This window comes from Notolepis coatsorum (genome assembly GCF_963971535.1).
Source record: "Notolepis coatsorum genome assembly, chromosome: 2".
Taxonomy (NCBI): domain Eukaryota; kingdom Metazoa; phylum Chordata; class Actinopteri; order Aulopiformes; family Paralepididae; genus Notolepis; species Notolepis coatsorum.
Genome location: NC_140166.1, coordinates 68907499 through 68926333, shown reverse-complemented (window position 1 = coordinate 68926333; position 18835 = coordinate 68907499). Strand labels below are relative to the sequence as shown.

Sequence of the window (18835 nt, the reverse complement as noted above, 5' to 3'; positions counted from 1 at the left end):
CTTGTATAATCTGCCGAGGCGGGGAGAGGCCCACTGTGGCGCGGCAGACACCTTCCAATTTGTCTTTTTGCCTTTATACAGAAAACGGACAGGTACTAATGGCCTTAACGGCGACCGAGGATCGCTCATTCAGGTGCCTTTTCTACTCCCCTCGAGGGGGGCTCGGGAGACGCTCGTTAGTTCAGTGTCGTGTGTTGTCTTGTGTCCCCCCCCCCCCAGCCCTCTGGAGTCACTAAATCTCGAGTCTCGAGTCCCCAGTGTTCGAGTCCAAGTCCAAGTTCCGAGTCACCAAAGAAGAGCCCCGAGTCGAGTCCCCTTTTCCTGAGTCTGAGTCGTCAAGGTTGAGTCCACTCGCCGTCGGTGTGTGAATGTCTGAGTGAATGGGTAAAATGTGAGTAACAAATTGTAAAGTGCTTTGGATAAAAGCGCTATATAAAAAGCAGCCGTTTACCATTTAAACATAAATGACACAGCGGTCACCGTTTCAAAAGGGAGTTTATTTACGGTATTAATATAGCCATCAATATCTTACGCCAAATGATTAGGGCCTATTACAAAAAAAAAATTACCAATTAACAAGTCCGAGTCCTCGTCTGCACCTTCCGCGTCCGAATGCAGTCAGTGAAAAATCGGTACTCGAGTCTGAGTCCTGGAGACTCGAGTTCTACAACACTGTCTGTCATGTATAGTCTCTACTCCGTTGGTTTCAGGCGAGGAGAAACCATCTGCAGATCTCTCAAAGTGTCTCAACGTGACGGTGAACAGTGTCGCTGAGATGACCTCCTGCGACACGGAGCCCATGCTGTGGAAGCAAATCTATTGCACTATTTTGCTACTCTTTTATCATTTTTAAATGGTCTATTTTTATGTGTGACAATCAAGCCATAAACAGGGAGGAGGCCTGTCGAGATGTCGGATCCTAATGTGGGGAACTGTGGTCCGGTGTTCTATGTCTTACCTTGTAGTGCCGAGAGATGGGAGTCGGAGACGGTAGCTCGAGTTAGAGCGAACAGCATTTATTTAGTACACACATACAACATGCTACTGCTACGTTGCGTGTAGTCGACTCGTGTGTGGTGGCAGGAAGTGCCACCTCATATAATGTTCGGGCGGAACTCTTGTTCCTAACAATAGTTCCGTGGGTGAATTATGTACAATTAACAATCACTACACAAGCCCCCCCAGAATTCACCCATGGTCAAAATCTCCACGGCGGGGAGAGACAACCACCCGGCCGCGGCGTGAGCGGACAACCGGGGGCGCGGTGCAAGCGCTTGCGCCCTCCACGGCGCCCGGGGCATGAACCGGCCACGGTGAGTGCGGAAAGCCAGGGGCGGGGAGGTAGGGGCGGCGCCAGCGCCCGTGTCCCTCCCCGACACCCGGGGGCACAGACGTCGACGAGGCCAACGGCGGGCTCCGTCGTTGGCGGGTCCCGGGGTAGCGGCGGACGGCCTCGGCGGGGGGAGAGGGCCAGCTCTAAGGGCTGGGAAATGTCTACGTGGGCGGGTTCAACCTTGTGGTGGTTGTACCCCACCTCAAAGGCGAGCCTTCGCCAGTCCTCAGGGGCCTGTGGGCTAGGGTGTCCGGTGGACAGGTCACTCAGCAGCGTCGGACCCGAGTGACCAATCGCGACGTCCTCCAGGCGTAGACTGGAATCTGCAGTCCCGAGGGCCTGGATGTCGTGGTCGTAGGCCTGTTCCGAGCCCCTGTGGACGTAGTCGAGGTCCGGCTGTACAGCTCCGATGACGACGTTGGGCCTCTCGGCGACGTGTCTCGCGGCGCACTCGGAATCGTACGTGAGCTCTTGTCGTGCCGACCATGGCTCCGCTACCTTTGACTCAGAAAACGTGAGGGGTCCGTGGTCGGTGAAAGCTGTAAGAAGGCCGCCGTATGTCGCCTCATCGCGGACACATGCCAACGGAAGCCCGTGTCTGTGCGTTTATTAGGCGGCCATGTCTAATGTCCCACGAGGAGACCGTGTGCACCCAGGAAATCTGCCCCGAGCAGTGGGAACGAAATGTCGGCCGTGATGCAGTCCCACGTGAACCGCTGGCCCCCAAAACACAGTTCCCACGGTCCTTGTACCGTAGGTGCGGATAGGGGTATCGTTGGCGGTCGTCAGGCGTGGACCTCTATCATCGCCTCTATCATCGCCGGCGGTGTCCTCTTTTGTAGCTGGCAGGACGCTCCTCTGAGCTCCGGTGTCGCAGAGGAATTTGCAACCGGAGAGTGTGTCTCTAATGAAAAGCAGCCGGTTCGACATACCCGCGCTCACCGCTGCTACTGGGCGCAGGTGTCTGCGTTTATGCGCCATGCCGAAAGTGCAAGGGGAACGGCATCTTGTCGCCCTCGCGCCGAAACGTGCGTGGTAATAACACAGGCCTGCGGCAGCGCTGCTCCTGATCTTCCTCGCCCCTCCCCCCTGCGGCGTGTAACCGCATGTCGAGGCTATTAGCCCTGGGGCAAAGTGCCGAGTGGCCAGGTAGAAGCGGTCAGCCTCTTCTGCTAAAGCACGGGGATCAGCCGACGCTGTATTGGCAAGTGCCGTCTGCACGTGTGGCGGCATGTGCCTGAGAAACAGTTCGATAAACAGGAAATCAGGCCGTTCTGCACCCAGCAGGTTTAACATCATCTCCATGTGCTCCGAAGGCTTGCTGTCCCCCAAGCCTCGTATAGCCAGCAAGCGTCGGGCCCGCTCTGACTGTGACAACTCGAATATTCTGAGTAGGTGCGTCTTAAACGCCTCATATTTATTCCGTGCAGGCGGAGCTGTTATGAAGCCACCGTCCTCGCCGCTGTAGTGCTCCCGAGGCTCGAGACGACGTGGTAATATCTCGCGGCCTCGTAGGGCGAACTGCGCCTCTGTTTGCGCGAACCACGCCGCCGCAGAATGCTCCCAAAACTCCGGCAATCGAATAATAACGGCATCGTCTGCCATGTTCGGTTCGGTCCCTGATACTTCAGCGAGACCAATGTCGGGGTCACCAGTGTAGTGCCGAGAGATGGGAGTCGGAGACGGTAGCTCGAGTTAGAGCGAACAGCATTTATTTAGTACACACATACAACATGCTACTGCTACGTTGCGTGTAGTCGACTCGTGTGTGGTGGCAGGAAGTGCCACCTCATATAATGTTCGGGCGGAACTCTTGTTCCTAACAATAGTTCCGTGGGTGAATTATGTACAATTAACAATCACTACAACCTTGACATTTGTCTGTTTTGCCCATTTTGTCTTTCTTTTACTGCTGTGAAGCACTTTGAGCTGCATTTTCCTGCATGAAAGGTGCTGTACAAATAACGTTCATTATTATTATTATTATTATTATTATGACACCATCATGGACTGACACCATGCTCGGGAACAGGGTGAGTGTTCCGTTCACACCACCACCACACAGACGGCCCTACAAACTATCACCTTGTTGAGACACACTGTTCTCTCCTCAAGAGGGACCTCCAGACGGCCCGGGAGTGCTGTTCTAACACTCAGCGGCCACGTCAACGACGGCTCTCAGGCGCGAGGCTGTGTACACACACTGCGGGGGGGGGGGGGGGGGGGGGGGGGGGGGGCGGGGATGGGCAGGGAGATGGGGGGAGGACAGGAGGATTCACACTTTCTCTCCGGCTCGTTCTCTCCTGTGCGCACGTGCACAAACAAACAAACAAACGCAATGGTGCCTGTAATTCACACTTTCTTTCTCACTCATTTCCTCACGTACGAAGGTGTGTGTGTGTGTGTGTGCGTGTGTGTGTGTGTGTGTGTGTGTGTGTGTGTGTGTGTGTGTGTGTGTGTGTGCGTGTGTGTGTGTGTGTGTGTGTGTGTGTGTGTGTGTGTGTGTGTGTGTGTGCGTGTGTGCGTGTGTGATCAATAAAGGAATATCTTCTTATCTTATCTTATATGCGTGCACACAAACACACACAGGTACCTGGGGGGGGGGGGGGAGTGGGGTCGCATCCCAACAGAGTCAAGTTAGCCTTCTGATCATTATGCTCCTCCATAGGAGCTCTACAGGAGTTCTACAGGACAGTAGCTCGGGAGGTAGAGCAGTCGTCTGGCAATCCGGAGGTTCCCGGTTCGATTCCCGCTCCTCCTCCCGGGGCACCGTGTCGATGTGTCCTTGAGCAAGACACTTAACCCCTAATTGCTCCCGATGAGCAGGTTGGCACCTTGCATGGTCGCCTCCGCCATCGGTGTGTGAATGTGTGAGTGAATGTTTGTGTGAATGTGTGTGTGAATGTGTGAGTGAATGGGTCAAATGTGAGGAATATATTATCATGTCCTTATAAATCTGTGTTGAGATATCATGTTATACAGCGTGACTTTCAGTTTGACCAGCTTGACTGGTTAATGTGTGTATGTCTCTTTAAGAAGACTCCAACATCTCCCCAGCCATAACAAAATTGTTGTTGCTTCCAGTGACCGAGAACCATTTTTGTTTACCTTCATCATCATATCTGATATTATGTTACGTCTGACAACTGTGTATTTAATGTCTGAACAGAACTCTTGGTCAGTCTATGGCCAGACGCTAATGTGTTAACATGTTGTCTCTGACTGTAAACTGTCCTTTCATTGTGGCCACGGTGAAATAAACTGTCCTATTATTATTAATAATGACTCAGAATGATTTGTAAACGGCTCATCGTTTAGTCCTTTAATATTTCCCATTACAAGCGCTATATAAAAGAGCAGCCATTTACCATTTACAGGAGTTCTACATGTGCTGGGGGAACACTGCGCTCTCATTACACACGGCTTCCATTTAGTCCCCAGTGAACTCATCTTCAAAAGAGAGAAAAGGGACTGTCAACGCGGTTCCGCTCAACCTTTATTTCTTCACAGGGTGCATTTGAAAGTAGTCGAGAGGATGTTTGGGCAACCTGCCTTTGTCACTGAGGGGAAATGGGCGTAATTCAAGAGAGGTACGAGTCGACCCTCCTCCGCACAAATGGATGGACGGGCTGGCATGAATGTGAAAAGTAGGTGTGAAGTGACCGATCTTTTGCGACAGCAAACGACACCGCCTCTACGCCGACCGACGCCCCCCTGGTTAAGCACAGGTCATTGACACCAAGCCACAAACACCCAGGTCCACCTGCTCTACCCATTGAGATACACAGGGAATGGAACCCCGGCAGGGTGGTGTAGTGGTTAACACTGTCGCCTCACAGCAAGAAGGTCCAGGGTTCGATTCCCGCTTGGGGAGCAGGTTTCCATGATGCCAGTTACCCAGGTGGGGTATCTCCCAGGCCCTTCTGTGTGGAGTTTGCATGTTCTACCCGTGCTCGCAAGGGTTTCGCCCCCGATAAGATAAACCCAATGGAAAAACATGCACAACAGATCGCTAACGCTGTGGCGAAGACGGGCGGAGCACTTGGATTGGTCCCCGGGCGCGGTACCTCGCCGACGCCCTATCTGCTCCCGGCTGCCCATGGGGGGAAGGACAACGGGATGGGTTAGGCGCAGAGACTCTATTGCATCGGCGACTGAGGAAAGACAATGCATGTGTGTGTGTGTGTGTGTGTGTGTGTGTGTGTGTGTGTGTGTGTGTGTGTGTGTGTGTGTGTGTATCCCGGTGTGTGTGTGCCGCTCCAATTGCATGTCCAGTTCGTTGCATGCCGATTAAAGACCCCCTAAAGAGGTCCTGCATTATAACCCTGGCAGTGTTAATACCACGCTCTACCCATTGACCTACACAGGGAATGGAACCCCTAACCCTGGCAGTGTTAATACCACGCTCTACCCATTGACCTACACAGGGAATGGAACCCCTAACCCTGGCAGTGTTAAGACCACGCTCTACCCATTGAGCTACAGCTACACAGAAATGGATTTTTGAAAAAGGTATGTTTATCCTAAGACCCGTACCTAGTGGTTAAAAGCCACTCCCAGGTGGCTGTTTCTAAACGGCCCAACCTGACTGTCCCCGGGCCTGAGGGGCTTGGGAAAGGTCACAGTAAAGGTTCATGGTTGAGTCGCTCATGACCCGAAACACCTGACCTGACACAAGGAATCCACCCATGGACCAATCAGATGTCCCAAGGTGACCAGAGGTGCATAGGAACTGGATTGGCAGGGGGGGGGGGGACCATGAAGCATGAGCAAGTTATGGTGGGGGTTCCCAACCGTTTGTCACAGGTGACCCCATACTGAAATTAGAAAATTCCTGCTGATGTTTACTTTCTAATCAGGGGGCAAAAAACATATCTTTGAAAGCAAAACGACAAGGCAGACAGTGGCTCCTCAGCAGCGAACTGTTGCCAGGTCAAAGATAATGACCAAATATTTTAGTGATTTTTTACATCGGACGGTCCCAGCTTGGGGTCACGGCAAGTCAAGTCAAGTCAAGTAAATTTTATTTGTATAGCACATTTCTAGGCAGCGGCAGCTGGCACCAAAGTGCTTCACAGGCAGGTTGATAATAAAGACAAAAAGAATACAATGCAAGATATAAAATTAAAAAAAACACAGTAAAACAATGAATGTAATAAAAGCAGGTAGGACACAGTAAAACAGAGAAGTTTAAAAAGGGCCAGGGGTCTAGTGGTGATTAAGTGTGTGTGGGGGGGGGGGATAGGCCAGGGAGAACAGGTAGGTTAAAGAGAGGGGAACCTGAGTTAAAGGTTAATCGGTGATCCAAACATAAACAAATGGGCAGCACCAGCCAAAATAGAAAAGAGCAACGGAGCACTTGATCCACAGACTTTTATACTAGACAACAGGAGAATGTCAGCTTTTAACCGTATTTGCTGCATCTTGTGGCTGTAAAAGGATTGTTTACCTTGCTAATGTTAATAATAATAGAATATACCACACATTCATCATAATGATATGCCACACATTCATCATAATATACCACACATTCATCATAATGATATACCACACATGCATCATAATAATATAATATACCACACATTCATCATAATGATATAATATACCACACATGCATCATAATAATATACCACACATTCATCATAATAATATAATATACCACACATTCATCATAATAATATACCACACATTCATCATAATATACCACACATTCATCATAATGATATACCACACATTCATCATAATAATATAATATACCACACATTCATCATAATGATATAATATACCACACATGCATCATAATAATATAGCACACATTCATCATAATAATATACCACACATTCATCATAATAATATAATATACCACACATTCATCATAATAATATACCACACATTCATCATAATGATATAATTTTAAAAAGTATGTAATGCAATTAAAGGAAGAAAGAAATGGGGGGGGGGGGGGATAACCTCTGAAAAGTCCAAATAAAGTAGGACGTATAAATAGTATTGAATACACAAAGAGAGAAACTGTATCCCTGGAGCACTGTTTGTAACTAGAAATCATCTGTTGAGCTGTGTGCTCCCAGCCTCCACCACACAAAGAAGCATCCTCTAAACTACAATGCTGGTTCGCTTTGTTTCAAAGGGGGATTTTTGGGGGGGGGGATTTTGTGTCAAGATTATAAACAATATTCAAGCATTTGTAACTAGTTATTGTAGAGGAATTTTCTTTTCGTCTTCTGTTTTCCCGCTGCAGCTTTAGGGGTGTCACAGAGAGAAACCTGACTGAGGAATGTTGTTTCTGTCTGGGAGTTCTAGTGACTGGCTGGTCCTTAAGGTCCCCCTGAGTTTGCTCCGAACGGGGCACATCTGCATTTTGCTTTGATGCCCCTCCAGATCATGGAATGAACTCCAACAGGATTTGTTTTGGCAGTCTGTGAGAGTTGTTGTATGTTAATTCTTTTTTTTGTGGAGGACATCTTCAGTGTTGCAGGATTTTGGAGAAAGCATGGCACTTGAGACAAGACACACTATATCCTATATAATTGTATATGAATTCCTCTTGTTTCTTTGTTTACATACATTGCTTACAGCTTGTGTTATATTACGTTTGATTGTATTTTCTATTTTTTGTGGCCATCTTGGTCTATATAACCTATTGTCAATAATGTCATAATTTGTCAAGTAATTTGTCAAGTATACTATTATATACTTATTGTTTATGTGTCTTGTAAGCCCATATGGCTGGACATACACCTGTATGTAAGACACGAAAATAAAAAAAACATCAAATCAAATCAAATCAAAAACAACAGTCCTTAAAGCTTGAGATTCCCCCCTCTGTTGCAGAGTGTAAAACCTTGATCTCCATCCTCCCAGTCAAACGAGTTGTAGCCTATACGTGTTTTAGTCGATTGTTATCCTTACTTGTCCAATTGTTATGATTGTATACGCTGTGTGATTTTAAACGCCTTTTATTTCTTCTTTTGCTTAACTCTGTATGTACACTCGACGTGACTGTAAATGAGGGAAACCCCAGTTGCCTTATTTCGAGTTATTAAATAAAGGTTTGAAATGAAATAAAATGTGAGAATCTGTCCCACGAAGATCTGAATGACCCTTAATTAATAAGTTGCTATAAATCTGTCCTCTGTCATGTTATCCGTTATTATACAAACAAGTTAAATTGCCCATCTACAACATAATCATGTCTTTTCTGTGTTCGTCACCGTCAGGGATCTATGTTAAAAGTGTCTCAAATAGGAGAAGATTCACTTGTTTTTCCCGCGTGTATCCGTGCACTACCACCACCACATCGTCGTCAGAAATGTTGGCACACGATAACAGATTAACAACATCTCTTGTTGCCGGGGAGTCTTGTTGCCGGGGAGTCTTGTCCACCGCTGGTGATGATGTGTATCTTACCACCCCCGCCTGCCCCCCCCCCCCCCCCCCCCCCCGCTGCCCAGACCACAGCCAGCCTGTGGGAAACACTGGAATTCATCTGATGGTCGAGGCAGCTCCTCGTTGTGATCACAATCAGATGATATACATCATTATACACTACAACAACTTGGTGGGAAGCAGCCGGAGGGAGGTGGAGGTGGCAAACGTGGCCTGGGTGAGTCCTGTCCGGGGGGGGGTTAGGGGAGGAGGGGAGGGGAGGGGGGTTGCCGTAAATTACTCTCCTCCCTCCCTGCATTCACACAGGAATGGCAGAGCAGCTCTGAACTTGCACTAGTACGGAGTAGAAAGGAGCTGTGGGAATGAGAGCCTGACCCCCCGCCCCCCCCGCCCCCCATCCCCCAGGAGAGGACTGGGGTCACCCTCCAACATCTCTTCTACGCACCAGAGAATGCAGGAGGGCAATCTATCTAGAGCACCAGCAGATAGTTTGCTTTAAAACCACCTGTGGTTTTCCCCCAAGTCATTCTGGTGTCTCGACACAGAATCGATGTCTCACGCCATTTTTCATCTAATTACTGAAATATTTGATAGCTATAGGCCTACATATACATATATATATAATAATCCTGATACACCCCTGCCATAGGCTTTCAGTGCATCTGAAAATGATAACGCAGTACAGTGATATATAACTGTAGACGAGAGAAAGTCTGACTGTGCAAAACAGAAGTAGAGAGGGCATCTCTGAAGGCTCATGGGGAGTGATTAAAACACACACACGCACACACACACACACACACACACACACAGACACACACACAGACACACACACACACACACACACACACACACACACACACAGAGGAATAACACCCCTTTTAAATTATTCAGGATTTACAGTGGAAAATCCCTCGCAGGTCCCACCCGTCACTCAGTCCCCCTGCTCTTAATACTGTCTCGCCCCTCGCTCTCCTCTCGATTTAACCAGCTGAATCCTGCTTCCATCTGCCTAACTGGACCACATACCACTTTAACATAACCTTTAATCAGAGCAGCATAACTGGACCACATACCACTTTAACATAACCTTTAATCAGAGCAGCATAACTGGACCACATACCACTTTAACATACCCTTTAATCAGAGCAGCATAACTGGACCACATACCACTTTAACACAACCTTTAATCAGAGCAGCATAACTGGACCACATACCACTTTAAACACAACCTTTAATCAGAGCAGCATAACTGGACCACATACCACTTTAACATAACCTTTAATCAGAAGCAGCATAACTGGACCACATACCACTTTAACATAACCTTTAATCAGAAGCAGCATAACTGGACTACATACCACTTTAACATAACCTTTAATCAGAGCAGCATAACTGGACCACATACCACTTTAACATAACCTTCAATCAGAGCAGCATAACTGGACCACATACCACTTTAACATAACCTTTAATCAGAGCAGCATAACTGGACTACATACCACTTTACCATAACCTTTAATCAGAGCAGCATAACTGGACCACATACCACTTTAACATAACCTTTAATCAGAGCAGCATAACTGGACCACATACCACTTTAACATAACCTTTAATCAGAGCAGCATAACTGGACCACATACCACTTTAACATAACCTTTAATCAGAGCAGCATAACTGGACCACATACCACTTTAACATAACCTTTAATCAGAAGCAGCATAACTGGACCACATACCACTTTAACATAACCTTTAATCAGAGCAGCATAACTGGACCACATACCACTTTAACATAACCTTTAATCAGAGCAGCATAACTGGACCACATACCACTTTAACATAACCTTTAATCAGAGCAGCATAACTGGACCACATACCACTTTAACATAACCTTTAATCAGAGCAGCATAACTGGACCACATACCACTTTAACACAACCTTTAATCAGAGCAGCATAACTGGACCACATACCACTTTAACACAACCTTTAATCAGAGCAGCATAACTGGACCACATACCACTTTAACATAACATTTAATCAGAAGCAGCATAACTGGACCACATACCACTTTAACATAACCTTTAATCAGAAGCAGCATAACTGGACTACATACCACTTTAACATAACCTTTAATCAGAGCAGCATAACTGGACCACATACCACTTTAACATAACCTTCAATCAGAGCAGCATAACTGGACCACATACCACTTTAACATAACCTTTAATCAGAGCAGCATAACTGGACTACATACCACTTTAACATAACCTTTAATCAGAGCAGCATAACTGGACCACATACCACTTTAACACAACCTTTAATCAGAGCAGCATAACTGGACCACATACCACTTTAACACAACCTTTAATCAGAGCAGCATAACTGGACCACATACCACTTTAACATAACCTTTAATCAGAAGCAGCATAACTGGACTACATACCACTTTAACATAACCTTTAATCAGAGCAGCATAACTGGACCACATACCACTTTAACACCACCTTTAATCAGAGCAGCATAACTGGACCACATACCACTTTAACACCACCTTTAATCAGAGCAGCATAACTGGACCACATACCACTTTATCTCAACCTATAGAGGTCAATGGATACATAAACATCACGTAGAATGTGTACTTTCACTTTAGATACTTCAATAGCAAATACGTCTCTACTTTTACTTAAGTAGAATTTAAATGGAGGACTTTTACTTTTACCAGAGTACTCATTTATCTGAGTATTTCTACTTTTACTTAAAATAACACGCCAACATTTTGGGAAATTAGCTTACCGTCTTCTCCAGAGAGAGAGACAAGAAGATGGATACCAGTTTCCCTCTCTGTGTGTTCAGTAGAAAGCTATCTGGCTGCACGTTAGCCTAGCTTAGCGCAATGAATGGAAGCGGACAGTGCCGGTTAGCGCCCTGGGCATTGTCCAACTAACACCTCTCTCGAAGGCTAGCCGGCACTGTCCGCTTCCATTCATTGTGCTAAGCTAGGCTAACGTGCGGCCAGAGTAAAGGAACTGTGTACTTCTTCCACCGCTGCCCAGAAAGATGGGTTCAGCGCCCCGCAGACGGGCCTTGGCGGCTGGGTACACGACTTCCAGGCATGTCTGCGGGCGCTGAACCCATCTCTCTCTGACACTTACTGTTGCACTCCTTCCTGCCCTCCTGTTCAGAGAAGACAAAGAAGCGAAGAGAGGGGATTCTCGAGAGAGAAAAGGGGGATATGAGGAAAGGCTCTCTCTGTCTCTACCCCTCCCTCTCTCCCTCTCTCCTCTACAGACCTTGGACAAAGAGGGAGTCCATCTCCCCAGGTCTCCATAAAGACACTCTCCAGTCTCCCTGGGAGCCTCCACTCCAAACACTGCATTAACATTCTTCCTGCACAACACCCTCTCTGCCTTTAACACACCCCTGCCCCGCGTGTGTCTCTCTCTCTCTCTCTCTCTCTCTCTCTCTCTCTCTCTCTCTCTCTCTCTCTCTCTCTCTCTCTCTCTCTCTCTCTCTCTCTCTCTCTCTCTCTCTCTCTCTCTCTCCTCTCATTCTCTTCCATCTCTCTCCCTCTCTCTCTGACTCATTCTCATCCTCTCCCTTTCTCTCTCCCACTCATTATCTTCCATCTCTCTCTCTCAGTCATCCTATCCCTTTCTCTCTCTCGCTCTCCCCCACTCATTCTCACCGTTTTCTCTCTCCCACTCATTTTCATACTCTCTCTCTCCTCTTTCTTTCTGTCCATTCTCACTCTGGCTGTCCATAACGAGTGCCTCTGGGTGTGTGTGTGTGTGTGTGTGTGTGTGTGTGTGTGTGTGCGTGCGTGCGTGTGCGTGTGTGTGTGTGTGTGTGTGTGTGTGTGTGTGTGTGTGTGTGTGTGTGTGTGTGTGTGTGTGTGTGTGTGTGTGTGTGTGTGTGTGTGTGTGTGTGTGTGTGTGTGTGTGTGTGTGTGGGCGTATGCGTGGGTATGTATTGAAAAGCGACAGCAGCGTTATCTGTTCTTTTCTCTCCTCTGGTTTACTCTTGCGATCCTCGTTCTTTCAGTCCATCCCTTTTTATTCTTGTGGACGCCGCACTGCAAAGTGACACGTACTACTATACACTCACGGCCGGGCTGATGATGTCACGTGCCAGTGCATCATGGGCTTTTCTCGTGTGATTGTCTGAAGCTGACCCATTTGGCTTGGAAACACACACACACACACACACACCTGTCAGTGAGGTGTCTCTTATGTCCCCCGTCTGACACACCTGGATATTTTTTAAAGCAAAGCACCCCATAGACAACAAGGTAATGAGGCAATGTCGCTAACTCACTTAGTCACTCACTCACTCACTCACTCACTCACTCACTCACTCACTCACTCACTCACTCACTCACTCTACTCACTCACTCACTCACTCACTCACTCACTCACTCACTCACTCACTCACTCACTCACTCACTCACTCACTCACTCACTCACTCACTCACTCACTCACTCATACACTCTTGGTTAGCTACTCTGCCCCGCCTAGGTGGTGGCTAAAATGCATGGCACTTTGAGTCGTGTTTTAAGAGAATCTGTACAATGTGTGACCAGTCCTTGTTCCACATTGATCTTTTATCCTGCACACTTTACATCGACATGTTTATTAAGTTACAAGTTCTGTACAACAAGTCAGCAGGACGAGTACAACTCCGGCGGCAGCTAAGGGCAAGTAAGTGATAGCGTTCGTCCAACAGTGTTGAACTTGAGTGCATAGTGGTTTTTTTCAGATATTTTTTGAAGACGGTGGATTTCTGTCCTGCACCCAGTGTTCAGGTGGATTTCTACCCTGCGCCAGTTTTGGATGTGAATACAACTCGACTTGCATCGGAGAAGACAATACGACACGTATAATACGAGCAGTGTTTCACGAGGACACAGGCGTCGTGGTGGAACGGAGCCCAGACGCAGACACAACTGTGCGCCGCGAATAGATCATAGTGATAGATCGAGACCCACACATCACCAAACACCAGCACTCTGTCTTCCATCGGTCACAGTGACTGGTGGTTTCCAGAATCCCCCTGTCACTTCCACTACACCACAAACCCATTTAGAAAAGAGGACTTCGAAACAATGGTTGGGTACCCAGCCAAAGTTGTTGTTGGTATAGAGTGGACAAACTCACCCCAGCCACAGATATGCACAAGCAGTTGGCTGGTGTCAAGATGTCCCCCGTACTGTGTCTCTCTCCCCCCCCCCCCCCCCCCCCCTTAACAAATGAACAGGCAGCTATGACCTATGACCTATCCCTGTGCCCAGGTGGGATGTAGTGGTTATAAGAGACCCCCACGTCTGGAGTTACAAGCACCCCTGCTGGCGTGGAATTCAATCCCACCATAGATCCCTTTTCCTGGCTGGGTCTCCTCCTCGGCCTACTGCACGTCTATTCTCCACTTGCACAATGTGGAGGGCGTCATATCCGGTTACGTCTTTAGCCCGCCCGTAGACTTATTCCGGTCCCCTCACAATACATTGAGTTTAGCAACTTATTCCCGTCAATTAAACAACTTTATCTTTATTTATATTTATTTATTATTAATTTAATATTATTTATATATTTTTTCTTAATGTTTTTGGGCTGTATTGCATGTAAAAAAAAGTGTACCGTTAGAGTTATCCACATTAGCCTTTAGCTCCACCTGAATCCCAATACGCTAATCTGTTAGATATGGGGCGTGAAATGAGACATATAACTCAATTGGTATCGAGGTGGCATCCGTTAGACCCACGTTTGATATTCTGGAAAGAAAGAAGTGACGATAAAGTCGTTTAATTGACGGGAAAAAGTTGCTAAACTCAATGTGTTGTGAAGGGACCCGAAGAAGTTGTTACGTGTGGGGTGTGTTTGTACCCTGATCAGGTGTTCCCAGTGTGATGTGTAATGTCTGGTTGTAGTTCCCTGTCCTGGTCTTGTAGTTCCCTGACGTTTTCCCTCCCAGGTGTATCCATCTGTAATCAGCCCAGGTGTGTCTTGTCTCGTCATTCCCTTTGTGTATAACTGTTCCGGTCTCCCCTGCATGGGTGGCTGATCCTGTTTGTACAGTCCTGTGTTTTGTTTGTCGTTATTTTATGTTATTCCTTTATTCACAAAACCCATGGTAACTATAATTAAACATATGTTTTTTGTTACTCTGGCTATCGTTTCCAATTATGTTACGTTGACAAGACGACGAGCACTCTTTTAGTCAGTCTACGGGGCTAAAGGCGTAACCGGATATGGCGCCCCCAAATTGTGCAAGTGGAGAATAGACCTATCTCAAACCCTGCCCCTTTTCTTGATCCTCCAATCACAGCTGTCACTTACCGAGGAAGTCCGAGCTGTGATTGGAGGATCAAGAAAAGAGGGCAGGGTTTGAGATAGGTCCATTGTCTCAACAAAGAAGCCATACCGAGGGGTGTCGTTGACCTCCCACTTCCACTCAAAAACATAATTTTTAATGCATTAAAAGAAAAAATCTCCACCTACCAGTCCAGAACACGTGGATATGGCCGCCGACGAGGCCGAGAGGTTGCGTATAAATCCCTGATAGTGGCAGCCGTGAAAGTCCGCGGCGTCCTCCGTCGTCGTCACCGTGGAGATGCCCTCCGACCCCAACACCTGCACGGTGAACCCCGGGCCGACCACGGGGGACGGCCGCAGGTCAAGGTGCATGTCCCGCCCGAAGGCCGAGAGCCGGTAGTGCAGCACCGGAGCCCCCCCCTCCGGACGGTGAGCGCCGGCGCCGGCGAGGGACCTCCGGCCGCGACCGCCCCGTCTGGTCACGTCGTGGCTCACGTACGCCCCCCCGGCGTCCACCTCCACGGGGGTCACGAACACATAGTCTGGTGGGGGGGGGGGGGGGGGGGGCAAGGGAAGAGGTCAGCTGACGTAAACAACATAAACAAAGGGGGAAATCCACCCTAGAATATAATTGACACGTTGTTTTCATAATATTGTACACGCTCAAAGGGCGGGATCCACAAAGAATGGATTGCACGGTGCTAATTGCACCCCTTACTTTCAATTCATTATGAATTGAAAACAGGGGACCCTGATGTAAACAAGACGAAAGTCTTTCTCTGGCCTGCATCCCCTTAACAATTGTGTGTATTGAGCCGTACTGTATTGTACCCATTCTGCAATCTGTTAATACAATTTTCAATCAATCAATCAATCACCGTGCAAGTGTTTATTTGTGAAATTTTAACAAGTCTCCTCCTTAAGCTGAAATACCAGAGACAAGACTCTGTGGTGATGACATCATCAAGAAGAGACTAATCCCGATGACAGCATCCCTAGAGTCTCGCCTCGAGAGACTAATCCGGAAGCTCACGTTCTATTATGTGAACGATGCAACAGCTCCCAGGACACAATGACAGCAGTACCCATGGCGATTATACTGGGATATATAGGTAAATTTTCTAAAAATTCTGGGAGCCCGCAAAGTTAGTCGGTCACTCACTGTTAGGGTGACCAGGTGTCCCCCTTTTGGTTGTACTGTCCCACCATTTGACCGAACGTCCCACATATTGAGAGGATGTCCCTCTTTTTGAAGCAAAAAAAAACATTGGTCTCTGTGAAGACCATGTTATTCTAATAAAAAAATTTACATTATCTATCTGTCCCACTTTGTCCCACCAAAATCTTACGGTTGTCCTGCTTTTGGACTTTTTGGATCTGGTCACCCTACTCACTGTCAATGGACCAACTCCAAAAAGTGTCACTATAGATGACATCACTTGATGCTCTGACTTCCAGCTCAGGGAATCAGTCGACTCAACCGTCACAGATCCCTGGTATTCTTTTTAGGGTGGATTTTCCCTTTATAGGGTCACAGGCTGATTGATTGTACCGGTGTGCAGGGAGCAAAAAACAATGTTACAAACGCAACAACAACCACCGTACGTACGTGCGCGGCAGAAAGATATACCCAGTGCAGCAACAAGCTAACATGTAAACCTATAGCAGGTGAAACGGTCAGTGCTGTAAATCACAAGAATCGCATATGGTCTTTATAATATATAATAGGTCGGCATGTCGTATAATTGGCAGCCTAAACTTTTAAATCCATGTAATGAGATTTAGGCCAAATGTTTTTCAGAGCCAAAAAAATAAATATGATCCATTTCATCTGGCTGCAGGTTTTATATTCCGCACTCTATAATAAAATAAACATTTGCCCAATAATCACTCCAATATATATCCATATGGTCAAACCACGGTAAGATCCCGCCATGCACGTAATAGGAGCGCAAGAAACTATTCAAGAGCCCCCCCGCCCCCCCCCCTTATCGGTAAATCAAAGCATCTAGTAGATAGATAAATATGTCATACATGTAGGTATGCATTTGGTTATGTGGGTGGGTATAGGTTTGTAGGCAGGTGGGTGGGTGGTTATGTTATTACGCAGTATGCAGCATGCATGTATGTACTGTGTGTGTATGTATACGTTTGTATTAACACGTATCTTTGGAATGTATTCTGGTATTTTATAACATGTATAGTTTTGTATTTTTGTATGTTTTGATTTTACAAAACAGGGAAAGTTCTTCTCGATAAGCCTCTATAGGCTTCTTCTCCTTCACAATATGGTTATAACTTATTATGTCTTTTTTTTTTTTTTTTTTTTTTTTTTTTTTTACTTTTGTTTAACTGTGTTAATAAATAAATACAAATACAAAAATGATGTGAACTTGAGGAGAGGGGAACCCCTTTCTCCCACTGACTGGCCGACGACGATAATAATAGAGACGGATTTGCAGATAACAGGGATATAATAATAAAAGCGTTATTAGTTTCAAGTTTCTTTAATAGTTGTCATACAGAAGTACAGAATACTTGTATACAAAACGCTTCTTCCTGTTACGCTCCAGGCGTTATTATCCTACCTGACCTGGCTGTCGACTCACCTGACTGGAACCATGACAACAACACATAATGGCCTTACGACCCCTCCATCACCATCATCATCATCATCATCATCATCACCATCAGTCACCGCGTGTGAAGAATAATAGGCTACTAATATAACTGCCTGTTTCACGCCGGTTTATTGACATGCATAATAAGGACCATAAACACAACGCCTGCAGAAGAAGAAGAAGACGAAGAAGAAGGCTTCACTCACCGTGGTTGAGTCCTCCGGGGGTGTCGGTGGGAATAAACGGGACCGACGCGGCGGCGCTGTGCGCGGACCCGGGGCAGTGGATGTGCAGGGTCTGCAAAACAAACCGACAGGTAGCAACAAGTTGTGAGCTCCAAAAAAAAGAGTCTGCAAGGTCTAGACGCACGAAAAAAGTATTTCACAAAGTATGGATATATAATATATAGCGTGCTGCGTGCATTTAAACTAGAACCATCATCATGTCACCTGCCTTGAGAAGGCTCCAGGAGAGGAGGGCGGGCAGCACCCGGACCGGCGTGCAGCTCAGCAGCGGGATGGGTAAAGTCCAGATCAACAGAAAGAGACAATCCATGATGATGATGGTGGTGATGGCATGCAAGATATACTATCCCGTCACCTCCTGGAATAATAACGCAAAAGTAGTAGGTATAATAACCCGCGGCGGCGGCAGCGCATAATGCAATGGACATGCATTACTTTACTACTAGTCTCTCTCTCGTCTCGACTCTATATCTACATCTCAGTCTCTCCCTCGACTCTCTCTCGTTCATGTGAAGTCCGCAGGTTCCATTTCGCCGGGGCTGCTCTCGGTTGGGTGAAGCGCGCTCATGCGCCCGGTTGGGGCTGTTCTCTGGGGTAACGCGCACTCATGCGCCTGGCTGGGACTGCTCTGTTGGGCGACGCGCACTCATGCGCCTGGCCGGGGCTGCTCTCTGGGGTAACGCGCACTCATGCGCCAGGCTGGGACTGCTCTGTTGGGCGACGCGCACTCGTGCGCTCGGTTGGGGCTGCTCTCTGGGGTGAAGCGCACTGATGCGCCGGGCTGGGACTGATCTCTGTGTTGAAGCGCGCTCATGCGCCTGGCCGGGGCTGTTCTGTTGGGTGACGCGCTCTCATGCGCCTGGCTGGGGCTGCTCTCTGGGGTGAAGTGCGCCTGGATGGGGCTGCTCTCTGGG

The 18835-nt window shown here is 47.5% G+C and overlaps 1 protein-coding gene across 1 annotated transcript in view; it reads right to left on the bottom strand.

Annotated features, from left to right (window-relative positions):
* LOC311223420 (A disintegrin and metalloproteinase with thrombospondin motifs 18-like) overlaps window positions 1-18231 on the bottom strand; it is a gene marked incomplete at both ends in the record, with an annotated part of 65218 nt that extends 46987 nt beyond the window's left edge. Inside the window, 4 exons of the mRNA XM_084308208.1 lie at window positions 15080-15093; window positions 15242-15597; window positions 17883-17973; window positions 18130-18231. Of these exons, the coding sequence (XP_084164334.1) occupies window positions 15080-15093; window positions 15242-15597; window positions 17883-17973; window positions 18130-18231 (563 nt within the window). The remainder of the gene's footprint in view (window positions 1-15079; window positions 15094-15241; window positions 15598-17882; window positions 17974-18129) is intronic.
* Window positions 18232-18835: the final 604 nt, after the last annotated feature.